The following is a 12,593-nucleotide window of genomic DNA, read 5'->3' as shown; positions in this document are numbered from 1 at the left end:
AGAGGAGAGACAGAGAAAAGGCTGAGGCTCTAGTTATGGCACTACAGGGAGTCAACCTGGGAGTTTCCAAGGTGAGAGGACCAGGGCAGAGACCTATGCCCGGAGCCTGTTTCCTCTGTGGAGAAGAGGGACCCTTTAAATGGGAATGCCCCAAGACTCAGACCATAACACCTAGGCTGTGTCCCATATGTTGGGGAGATCACTGGAAGAGGGACTGCCCCTGAAGATGAAGGTCTCTGGGATTGACCCCTCAGGCCCAGGATCAAGGCTGACAGGACATTTCCATAATGGCTCCTGTCCTTATCACCACTCAGGAGCCCTGGGTGACTCTAAATGTAGGAAGACAGCCTATTGATTTCCTCCTGAATATGGGAGCCACTTCTCAGTCCTCCTCTCCAATCCTGGGCCCCTCCCTCATGAATCTGCCACATTTATATTTCTGGCAAGCTGGTTACAAAATTGCTTACACAACCTTTGAGTTGTGACTGGGAATCCCTTTTCTTCTCTCATGCCTTTCTCATTGTTCCAGAGAGTCCAACTCCTCTTTTAGAAAGAGATATTTTGTAAGAGGTTAAAGCCTCAATTCACATGGCAATGGAGCCTAACCAAGGTTTATGCCTGCCTTGGATGGAAGTATATACTGACCCAGAAGTCTGGGCCATAGGAGGAAACATAGGAAGAGAAAAGAATACTCAACTGGTGGAAATAAGTCTTAAAGACCAGAATTTATTTCTTTGCCAAAAGCAATATCCTCTGAGACCCAAGGCATGACAGGGACTTATCTCAATTATAGGAAGCATAAGAGAACAGATTATTAATTGAATGTAACAGCCCTTGTAACACTCCTATATTGGGAGTGCAAAAACATAACAGGGATTGATTCCTAGTACAAGACCTCCATCTAATAAATGAGACACTGGTGTCATTACATCCAGTGGTGCCCAATCCCTATACTCTTCTTTCACAAATTCCAGAAACAGCAGCATGGGTTACTGTATCATATTTAAAAGATGCCTTTATTCTGCATTTCCTTGACTAAGGCTTTGCATATATAAATTCTCAAAATATGGAAGGTAACTAACTGACCAGAATTAATTTTAGGTTCAAGTCAACTGGGAAATATTCAGTATTAAATTAATATCTTAAATTATAATTGAAGTTTGCTGATCTAATTAATACACACATGTCGTTACAGCTGTCAACATTAGGTATAATATCTTATCGTACCTAGGTTTAACAGAAGTCAAATGAGACACTGAGACATCAGTTACTAAACAGAAACTAAAGGTATTTAGAATAATTAATCAATATGATCAGTGTCACCCTGAATGGTCTCCATAAGAAAAACATGTGTTTTTAGAAATTATAAAGGACAGTCTGTGGTTGCTTTAGAAACGTAGAATCTGTGTGCTTTCAATATAGAAGGAATGAGGGATGGAACTGCATTTTATGAAGGCAAAAGAAAGTCTGTCTTCAGCTGATTGCTCTGGTTGGAAAATAAGGGACAGACTAATATGGATACAGAAAGTGATACAAGGTGTATGGGAAGTGGACACTGAGAAGAGAATTCTGTGCATGGTGGGGACTATCTAGAATATATTTAAGTAAGTTAACTTTAAAAGTAATGTGGTGCCATAAATCATCCTGCTCACAAGGACATAAGGTAGCTTTCAATTACATGTTGACCAAGGCATACAAATATTTCATAACCAGCCAGAGAAATCAGAAAAATCATACAGTTACCTGTGCTATTATAAAATCTAAATGTTGTATTCCTGATTGTTCACAGAATGTGTCTAATTCCCTGCTAGATCTTCAACAGTACATTCATGAGCGGTCCTATCCAGCTCCAGCTTTTGGAGCTGCCCTGTGGAACCAGATGACCTCCTCCTCCTGGTGAAAATATTTCTTCACCATATCCCTTTATTCAGACACAGTATAATTAACTGTATTTCTTGCTTCATTACATCCCGATTAAAAGCTATCAACCTTCAAATGTTGATAGAAGGGGTACCCAAACCAATGTATCAAAGCCCACTTGACCATCCCATGAGTGGAGACCTAACTGCTTTCCCTAACGACACCCCTTTTTAGCCAGAAGAAGTTAGAGCAGTCATCGCCCCTTTTTCCCCACAGTTAGAGTCTCCAACTTGCGGGGGGGATTGAGGCAGAATATTAACTCAGGTAGTCAGGGTAGGAACATGGGCTTCGATACATTCTTTGATGTGGCTATTGGTTAACATTTGTAAATTAAGGGTCGCATAGCAACCCCAACTGCTATAAAGGTTACAGGTATTACCCCATGGATCCATCACACCAGAATAAAGAAGGCTGCTCCTGCCACTGACACAGACACCTGGGAAGCTGTCCGGCACCCTGAGAACCCCCCTCAGGATCAAGTTCCAGAGACATTCGGCACCAGAGGATGGCAGGCCCTGCTCTATTCACACCCAGAAGCTGGCCAGTTTACGCACAGCAGAAACTTGAGGAATCTACAGCCCTGCCCCAGCCACATGCTGGAAGTTGGTTGGTTTGTACAAGTGGAGGCCAGAGGATCTCCATGCAAACTTGAACTGAACTCATGCTCTGGTGGGGAATATTAGTAATTGAAATTGCCATAGCCCCCATATTTGGAGTGGGGCTATATGCAGTATCCCCTTCAGAATGGGGACAGGGAGCCCAGCTACTCATCTGTGTGATGTATCTCCTGACTGTCAGGGTACTAGAATCCCTGTTCATAATGGGTCGGTGAAAAGGATTAAGGGAATCATAGTCCTGTTGACACTCACCCTGCTGCTCACTCCAGGGGCAACAGACTGGGACGATGATCTATGGGATGGGACAGGATTAACAGATGCTTACCAGTGCCTCCCTGCTAATTGGACAAGGACCTGCACTCCAGCCTTTGTTACTCCTCAAATAGATATTGTCCCTGGGAATCAGTCTCTTATGGTACCCATAGAGGCACATGGCAGAACAAGACAGCAATGCAAATTATCCCCTTATTTAGTTGGTTTGGGAATTTCAGCAGGGATAGGAGCAAGAGTGGGAGGAATAGCATCCTCCACTGCTTATTACCATTAATTATCTAAAGAATTCACAGATGACGTGGAACCAGTAGCCCCTTCCCTAGTAGCCTTACAGGATTAGGTAGACTCTCTGGCAGAAGTGGCCCTTCAAAACAGGACAGCACTGGACTTATTCACTGCTGAAAAAGTGGGACTTTGCATGATGAAGAATGCTGTCTTTATGCCAGCAGATCTGGAATAGTCAGAAACATGGCCCAACAAATAAAAGAGCTCATAGCAAAGAGAAGGGAAGAATTAGATAACTCCTGGTTAAATTGCGGCAACTACTGGAGTTGTGTGGCATGGCTCATGCCTTTGGCTGGGCCCCTCCTCATGCTCTTCATGGCCCTCACATTTGGCCCCTGTATCCTGAACTGTCTTGTCAAGTTTGTCTCCTCAGGCCTAGAATCTATAAAGCTACAAACGGTGGTGATGTCCCGGCCACACTTATATCAGCCTCTGGTCCAAGAAGACCAGGAAGGTTGATGCTTGCTGTAAGAATGTGAAAAAGCATCAAGAGGGGGGAATGTAGGAGAAAATGTCCCAATAAAATGTAGAAAGGAGAGACCCCAGCCATGATGACTAAGCAGTCTAGCCAACTGCCCCAACCAGTCCTCCCCCATGCATCTGCTTCTGTAAATTTGTTTCCGCATCTACTATCTCGCCTGATGTCACTCCAGTCCAACTAGCCAAGCTTGGACCCAGAAGACATAGCCCATAAAAGCCTTGTGAAACCCTTCTTCCGGGCTCAGACTCTGGAGAATGATCTCCTCTGAGCCCGCCGGCGTCATAAACCTGAGTTCTCCACCTCTCCGAGTGCTCGCTTGGTTTCTCGCCGGGTAAAAGAGCTGATCCACTACGGCCACAGAGCTACTGGAGCTGGTACGCTGCAGCCACAGGGCTGTCGCCAGAGCTGATACGCTGCAGCACAGGGCTGCTGGGTATCTGCCGTAACAACATGACACTACATATAAAACAGATAAACAAGTACTTACTGTGCAGAACAGGGAACTATATTCACTATCTTGCAATAACCTATAATGGAAAAGAATGTGAAAAAGAATATATAAATATATAAATAAAGCTAACTGTGCTGTATATCTAAAACTAATACAGTATTGTAAATCAACTATACTTGAATAAGAAATTATATATAAAAAAAACAAAACTCAAAACTCAAGGTTCATCAAGTGACTCCAAGGAAAATGCTCTCTCTTTCACTTGGTTTTCTACCTTAGAAGATTTTTCACCTAGTAAATAGCACAATGTATTTTTCAAATTTCCAATAAATATTTTATCCAACATTTTAATTAAAAATAAGATAAAATGAAGGAATATTTTTAAAGCAGAAAACAAAAAATAACCTATATTATGAATTTAATTTTAATCATCAAATGACAGATTTGCAATTTATCTTTTCTTTTGTAATGAACACTATGTCCCTCAGAATTGGCATGATTATTTTTAGACAAAACATAATGAATGAACCTCAGCATCCTATTATATATAAGGCAGCGAGGTCTGCTGCTGAGGTAAAGGAACACACGAGGCATCGTGAACTGTGAAATATTATTGAATTAGGAATGTTTAATGACAACCTTGAAAGAAACTCCTGGGCAAGGAGTTACCAAAATGAACAGGGGAATTAAATAACTGGATTTGATACGCTTTTCCTTTGTATAACCTTGTTTGTACTGTTCTTATCAGCAATTATGAGGCCATACATTTCAAGACATATTATAATAAGCAAATATGTCCTATTTCACATAGCTGTATGGAAGATTTTAGAAGGAATTTAGAGAACTAAAGGCAAATAAGGGCACAATGCAAAGTGAGTGTGGATTAGGGTAAATGCTAATAGTTACACAAGAGGCTTTGCAGGCCTCATTATTTTGAAAAATATTTGCAAAATATGTTTATGATAGCTGTGCCAGAGCTTTTCCTTAGAGTTGAATTAATGTTGCCATTAAGCTCTGGAAAAATAGAGCAAGTCAAGGAAAGGCTAATTCCATTTTTTATTGATATTACTACTAGAAGACTTGTACACGTTTTTGAACACTGTACATGTAATTGTTTTTGAACAGCTGTTAACTAATCTGAAATAATATAAGGAAAATTACACCATAAATTTTTCACATATGTGAAATTTTCCCTATTCAGGCTGGTCAAAGATGTGCATCAACTTGTGTGTGTGGGTGTATGTGTGAAAGAGAGAGAGCAGTCTTTTTTTAAAAAGTGCTCAGTTTCAATTCTGTTCTTAAGTATACAACAATGATTTACTGATGACATAATTAGGACATCTGTTAGAAATACAATAGTTATGAACAAGACTGGCATTCAACGAGTTACGATCTATTAAAATATTGTAACAGTTGCTTTTACTAAAGTATAACCTTTTGCCATTCTACTCTATCTCCTCGCCCAGAACACCCTAGATCTCCCAATAATTCAGTGACAACTAAGGAGTTAACACATAGCATATCAGGGTATCTCAGGACCTTGATCAGGCATCCTTTCAGATTGGTATGCTTGTTAATTATTTCAAATATTAACACTGGATATAATGATAGATATGATATGGCTCCTGCCTCCCAGGAAAGCCCACCAATTCTGGTGGCAGAAACAGATATCCATAAATCATCTCAAAACAAAGTACACTGTGACAGATTGAAAATTTACACACAATTCTGGGGAGTATGGTAGAAAGAGATCAATCATATCAATGGGGGGTTGTCTAACAGGACTTCTTAGGAGATATTGAGTTCTATCTGGACCTTGAATGAAGAGCCAATATGGCTGGAGGAGGGCATTTTAGCAGATGAAATGAACTTACAGCAAAATCACAAAATTTTTGTTACAATTAAAGACAAGACAGTTACTTTTTGACAATTACTTTTTTTTTTTTTTTTTGGCCGTGCCTGCAGCATAAGTAAATTCCAGGCCCAGGGATGAAAGTGGGGTCACAGTAGTGACCTGAGCCACTGCAGTGACAATGCCAGATCGTTAACTCACTGTGCCACCAGGGAACTCAAGGAAAAGACAATTTTTGTAAATAATGAATAGAGGTGTGTATATGGTGTATGTGTGTGGTGGCAAATGTGGAGTGACATACAGTTAGTAATATAGGCAGAATTTGTAGGGCGGTTTTGTTTTACAAACTTTTTTTTTTTTTTTTAACGGCCACACCTATGGCATATGTAAGTTCCCATGCTAAGGTTCAAATAAGAGCTGCAGCTGCCTGTCAGCCTATGCCAAAGTCACAGCAACGCAGGGTCTGAGTCACATCTGTGACCTACAACCTACACTGCAGCTTGCAGCAATGCTGGATCCTTAACCCACTGAGCGAGGGCAAGGATCAAACCCACAACCTCATGGACACTATGTCAGGTTCTTAATCTGCTGAGCCACAAGAGGAACTCCTGTTTTACTTCTTATTGCAGTGGGAACCACTGAAGATTTTGGAGGAGACAGAAAGCATGAGTCAATAGTTTCTGAATGAGAAATCTAGAGGTAATATACAAAATAAATGAGCAGAGAGAAGACAGCTAGATCTGGGAGACCATTTGGGGGACTTTGGCAATAATTTAGATCAAGTAATAATAATTTTTTTTTCTGTAAACATTCAGATACTAAAAATTTTATGCTTGTAGATCATCTGGTCTCTATTGCAACTACTGAACTCAGCTGGGTTCCAATATTTATAAAAATAGGTGGCAGTGAGATTTGGCCCAGAGGCCTGTTTACTACTGTCCTAGATCATCAGTTATCAACATAACTACTTTTTTTGGGGGGGGGTTCCCCATAAAGCAAATTCTGAAAAAATGATTTGAATGCAAATAGTTTATCTGGAAGGTAATCTTAGGAAATACTCTAAAGTAGGAAATTAAGACAATGAAGAGTAAAAGCCAGTAAAGGGTAGAATTATAAACATTGCTACTGAAACCTAGGGTACCTGATGGGGGACCTGGTTAGAGTCTATGGAGAATATCACTATGTAGAATTGTCACATCGTAGGGTGAGGAAGCTGAGTGAGTCTTCACTATAATCTCATGCCTCATTATTTGAAGGACACTCTTGAGACATTATCTCCCAGATATTTCTAACATAAACAAACTAAGTTAGTTCCCATGACAAAGAATGTCTTCAAGCAGAGAGATGCAAGAAGATATGAGTGTATATGAGAACCATTATGGAGGATATGTGGCCTTAGAACAGTACAGATGCCCCCTTGGTATCGGCAAGGGCTTGATCCCAGAACCCTCATGGATACCAAAATCCCTGGGATGTTCAAGTGCCTTATACAAAATTGCGCACTGCTTGCATCTAACCTATGTACATCCTTCCATTCACTTTGAATCACCTTTAGATTACTTATAATACCTACTACAATGTAAATTCCATGTAAATAGTTGTAAATACAATGTAAATGCTATGTAAATAGTTGTGGCCCACGGCAAATTTAAGTTTTGCTTTTTGTAACGTTCTGGATTAAAATTTTTTTTGATCCACAGTTGGTTGAATCCGCAGATGCAGAACCCAGAGATGCAGAACCCATGGATACAGAGGGCCAACTGTACATGCTTCAGTGGGTGTAATGCCACATGAGTAGGGAAATATTTGAAGGGTGAAGTTGAAATGTATGCCTTCAGTGAGCTCCAATCAAAATCTATGTGTCTATGTCACCAACATGTATTTTAAAGCCCACTCGGCAAGGAATAAAAGTAAAGAGTGACCATTCCAAATGAAAGATTGAACTAGATCAGTGAGGAAAAGGAAGATAGTTTCAAGAAAAATGAAAAGGTAAAATGGTTCTATCGTAGGTTGGTTTCCATGGGAAGCAATCCTGAAGATGAAACTGAGCAGACAAAATGTTTAAAAGGAACTGATATTGCTATCAACAAGTGTGTGTGTGTATGTGTGTGTGTGTGTGTTGGGAAAGAGAGTATAATACAACTGGAGAAAGTAGATGCTAAGGTGTGATGCAGACCCAGTGAAGGACTCAGTCAGCCTCATGGGGAACACAAAAGCTGAGCTGACCCTTCAGGATTATCCTGAGTTGATCTTTATACCCATCTGTTGTTTAGTCATTGGAAGTGGGTTAACTGTGGAAGGAAGCCTCACTTTGGGTGAAGCAGTCTTCTTCCACTAAGGAAATCCTGAGAAAAGACTGACAGCCAAAAGCTATCTTTCCAAAGGACCCCAACAGCTGGGGAGATAATTCCTGGTTGATTATTGAGAGTATCCACTATAGGTACATTTAGTGATGAATGGATATAGGGAGATGAGGGAGGAAAAAAAGAGATAAATATGATAATAATATTGAGAAACCCTAAGGAAGGTGATACCATTTAAAGAGGGAAAAAAATTGAAGGGATAAAAAACCCAGTTAAATTCTGAGATCAAAATTAACTTTTTTTGGCTAACACGTCAGAAAAAAAGTTGAACTAGACATGAAAATATGGAAACTAATTTTACAAACATAGCATTATAACAATGAGAAAAAAGAAGAAAAAGCAAGCAAACAAACATACTATGTGTGAAGTCTATTTTCCTTAAGGTCATGACAGAAATCACGTTAATGATATCATATTTTAAGATATGGTGAAAGTTAAGATTCTTTCCTGAATAACCATAAAGAGAGCTCTCTGGTTGGGATAAGAATTATAATTTGAAAAGCTCATTTGACTGTCCATTACTATAGAACTGACAGGTAACCAACAATAGAAATGTAGTACTACAGCCAGTTCAGCTAAAGTAGTGAAATATACAAGTACATTTCTATTTTCCTCAGCAAGAAGTTTGTTTTGCAGAAACTGCTATTAAGGTGAAGATTATTTGTCCTAAATGGTTAACTTATACTTTAATAGCAGTAATTCTTAAATTTATTTTGATTGCAATGACATAATATGATTCATAAATATAAAGATGGCTATAAAATATGTAGGTTCACAAGAGAGATGACTCACTTCTAATGCAATATTATAAAAATTAGCTTGTACCAATTAAAGGTTGTATAATGTGGTATAACTTGCAAATCATTTTTCTAACAATTTTCTCCAGTTGCTTTTTAAAAATCCATATAAAACCCATATATCTGAGATGTGTCTGGCATGAAGGTTCTAAATTTTTTTTTTTTTCTTTTTAGGGCCACATCTGCAGCATATGGAGGTTCCAGGCTAGGTGTTGAATTGGAGCTGTAGCAGTTGGCCTACACCACAGCCACCACAACTCGGGATCCATGAGAGAGCTGAGTCTGCGACCTACACCACAGCTCATGGCAATGCCAGATCCTTAACCCACTGAGTGAGGCCAGGGATTGAACCTGCAACCTCATGGTTACTACTTGGATTTGTTTCCGCTACGCCACAATGGGAACTTCCTCAATTTCTTATGAGGATGTCACTCCAATCAGCTAGAGGCCCCTTAGTTTGTGAATATCAGGACCATAATATATCTTTTAAAAGAAAATTTTAATAACAATCAGATAAACTTAATGTATTTAAATTCATAGAACTACCTCTAGGACCACCTTTTTTTTTTTTTTTGTTATTAGTTACCTAATTCCAATTTATGCCATATACAGTGTAGCAGTTTTCAGACACCTTTAGCATATAAAAAAAATACTCAGAATAGTTTGTATCTAAATAAAAATATGTGTGTGTGTGACATCACACACACACACATACACATATATATATACACATATATACATATATATGATAACAAAGGAAGCCAGTAATTTCAAAACGGTGCTGTCAAATAAAAATGAAATGCAAATGCAGTTGTGATGTAGGAGTATGTATGCTTCTTAACTCACTGAGCAACAAGATAAAGTGGGCGGTTTCTTAATTTTCATAATCTCAAGATGTGTGACACAACTGTTACATGATTTAAAAATACCTGGTTTGGAGTTCCCATCATGGCTCAGTGGTAACAAACCCAACTAGGATCCATGAGGATGTGGATTCTATCCCTGGCCTCGCTCAATGGGTTAAGGATCCAGCGTTGCTGTGAGCTGTGGTGTGGGTTGCAGACGCGGCTCAGATCCCACGTTGTTGTGACTGTGGTGCAGGCCAGCAGGCAGGTGTAGCTCTGACTCAACCCCTAGCCTGGGAACCTCCATACACCGCAAGGGCAGTCCTAAAAAGCAAAAAAAAAAAAAAAAAGCTAGTATGTTTATTGATGACCTAGTCATAGGCATTTCTTACTTATTAGGTTGGTTGTCCACATTTATACTTGAAAGAAATGATGCATTTCAGTGAGACATTCATGAAAATGTAAATGTCATTTTATCCATCCAATTCATCAGCCCTCCCCCACCCCCTGAATTCCATACATGGGCACCTCTTTGGGGACCAGGGATGATAGGTTAGAAACCCATGGCAGCCCCTACTCTACTGCCCTCTGCCACAGCCACATCTATGGTGAGTTTGGTGTTGACAAATCAAGTGATTCTTTTGCAGAGTCCACTTCGATGAAATCCTTCCCTTGAGGGCATCCTTATAATAGAAGTGAGGCCAGATGGTGAAGGGATATAACTTCTAGAATAAGAAGCACAGACTTTAATTCATAAAAAAATTTTTTTTTTAGCCTTTGATACTTTTCTGATAGCAGGCTAGTGTGATCCAAGCAGTGGTTTAGCCTTCTAACTCTGTTAGTGATGAACAAGATGGTTTGAAGCTGAGGTGGAGGGTGAGTAAAACATGAGGAGGAAGTATGACTTGAGTTGAGATGTCACTGTCACAGTCTTGTCTTGAGAAGGAGGGGTGAATTACGAGGCAGTGTGATGAATGACCAAGACTGGATGAATATGGAATTTGAATAAAGAATCAAAGCTCTCAATGATAACATTTTCTAGCCAGATAAATGAAAATTATTGCAATACAAAGAGAAGCAGAGAAATTAGAAATTAAAGCATGTTTGGGGAGGACACATTATGTCCTTTATTTTAAACAGTCCCTACTTGCTATCATGGCTGAAGAAATGTCCAACATGTACTTGATAGTCTTGAACTGGAGTCCTGGGAAGTAGATTGAGCTGGAGATCTACATTGGAAGTTATATGGAACAAGATGATATTTGGATTTGTGAATGTGTTAAGATGTCTGAGGGACAATGGGAAGAGTGAGAGAAGAGCAGAGAGGCAAAAAACCCCCAAAACTTTAGGGGAGTAGTGCATGGAGAAGCAGCAGAGAAGTACTGAAAGAAGATGCCAAAACACGGGGGACAAAGTAATAGTATAGTTTCGCATTTATACGATGAATGAGTTCTGAGGTCTAATGTACAATATGGTGACTACAATTAACTGTAGTTAACTGTACTGTATTGTATATATGAAAGTTACTAGGGGTTCCCGTCGTGGCTCAGTGGTTAACGAATCTGACTAGAAATCATGAGGTTGCAGGTTCGATCCCTGGCCTTGCTTAGTGGGTTAAGGATCCAGCATTGCTGTGAGCTGTGGTGTAGGTTGCAGACGCAGCTCAGATCAGCATGGCTGTGGCTCTGGTGAAGGCGGGCGGCTACAGCTCCGATTAGATCCCTAGGCTGGGAACCTCCATATGCCACAGGAGCGGCCCTAGAAAAAGCAAAAAGACCAAAAAAAAAAAAAAAAAAAAAAAGTTACTAGCGAGTAAATCTTAAGTTCTCCACTCTGAAAATAAATAATAGTAACTACATGAGGTGATGGAAATGTAAATTAATCTTAAGGGGTAATCATTTGGCAACATATACATACATGAAATCATCCCATTGTACACCCTAAATTGACACAATGCTATGTGTCAATTAATTATATGTTAAAAGAGCTGGGAAAAAAAGAGAAAGAATTTGCCAAATTGTCCTCCAAAGTGACTATACCAGTTTGCATTCCCTGCTAGCAATGAATGAAAATTCTTGTTGCTCCACGATCTTTTCCAGTATTTTCGTGTTGTCAGTGTTCTGAATTTTGGCCATTCTAGTATATGCAAAGTGATATCTCATTGTTGCTTTAATAGGCATTTCCCAGATGACATATGATATTGAGCATTTTTTTCATATACTTATTTGCTATCTGTATTTCTATCTTGGTGGGGTGTCTATTACGGTCTTTGGCCCATTTTTCAGTTCAGTTGTCTTCTTACTGTCTAATTTTAAGAGTTCTTTTTATATTTTTGGTAACAGTCCTTTATCTGATGTGACTTACACAAATATTTTCTCTCAGTTGGTATCTTGTCTTATTCTCTTGACAGTGTCTATCACAGAGCAGAAGTGTTTAATTTTAATGTGGTCCAGTTTATCATACATTTGGTGTTTATCTAAAAAGTCACTGTCATACCTACCTCAAGTCAACGAGGTTTAATTCAATGTTACTTTTTAGGATATTTATAATTTTGTGTTTTACATTTTGGTCTGTGATCTATTTTGAGTTCATTTTTGTGAAGGCTGCAAGGACTATGTCTATATATATATATATTTTGTTTGTTTGTTTGCATGTGGGGGTCTAGTTGTTCCCACACCATTTTTTGAAAAGACTCTGCTCCACTGTATA

The 12,593-nt window shown here is 39.3% G+C and overlaps 1 protein-coding gene across 1 annotated transcript in view; it reads right to left on the bottom strand.

The window, feature by feature from the left end:
* Window positions 1–12,593, bottom strand: part of LOC100623332 (melanoma-associated antigen B16-like) — a 742,359-nt gene that overhangs the window by 150,383 nt on the left and 579,383 nt on the right. The window contains 1 exon segment of the mRNA XM_085007606.1: window positions 4,064–4,103. Coding sequence (XP_084863732.1) covers window positions 4,064–4,103 — 40 coding nt within the window.

The sequence above is a fragment of the Sus scrofa genome, chromosome X, assembly GCF_054392235.1.
Source record: "Sus scrofa isolate SSC_HxYL_T2T_F1_AM1 chromosome X, Sscrofa_HxYL_maternal_Yorkshire_Landrace_v2.0, whole genome shotgun sequence".
NCBI classification, from domain to species: domain Eukaryota; kingdom Metazoa; phylum Chordata; class Mammalia; order Artiodactyla; family Suidae; genus Sus; species Sus scrofa.
Note: the sequence above shows the minus strand (reverse complement) of the source record. Positions and strands in the feature narration are given on the sequence as shown.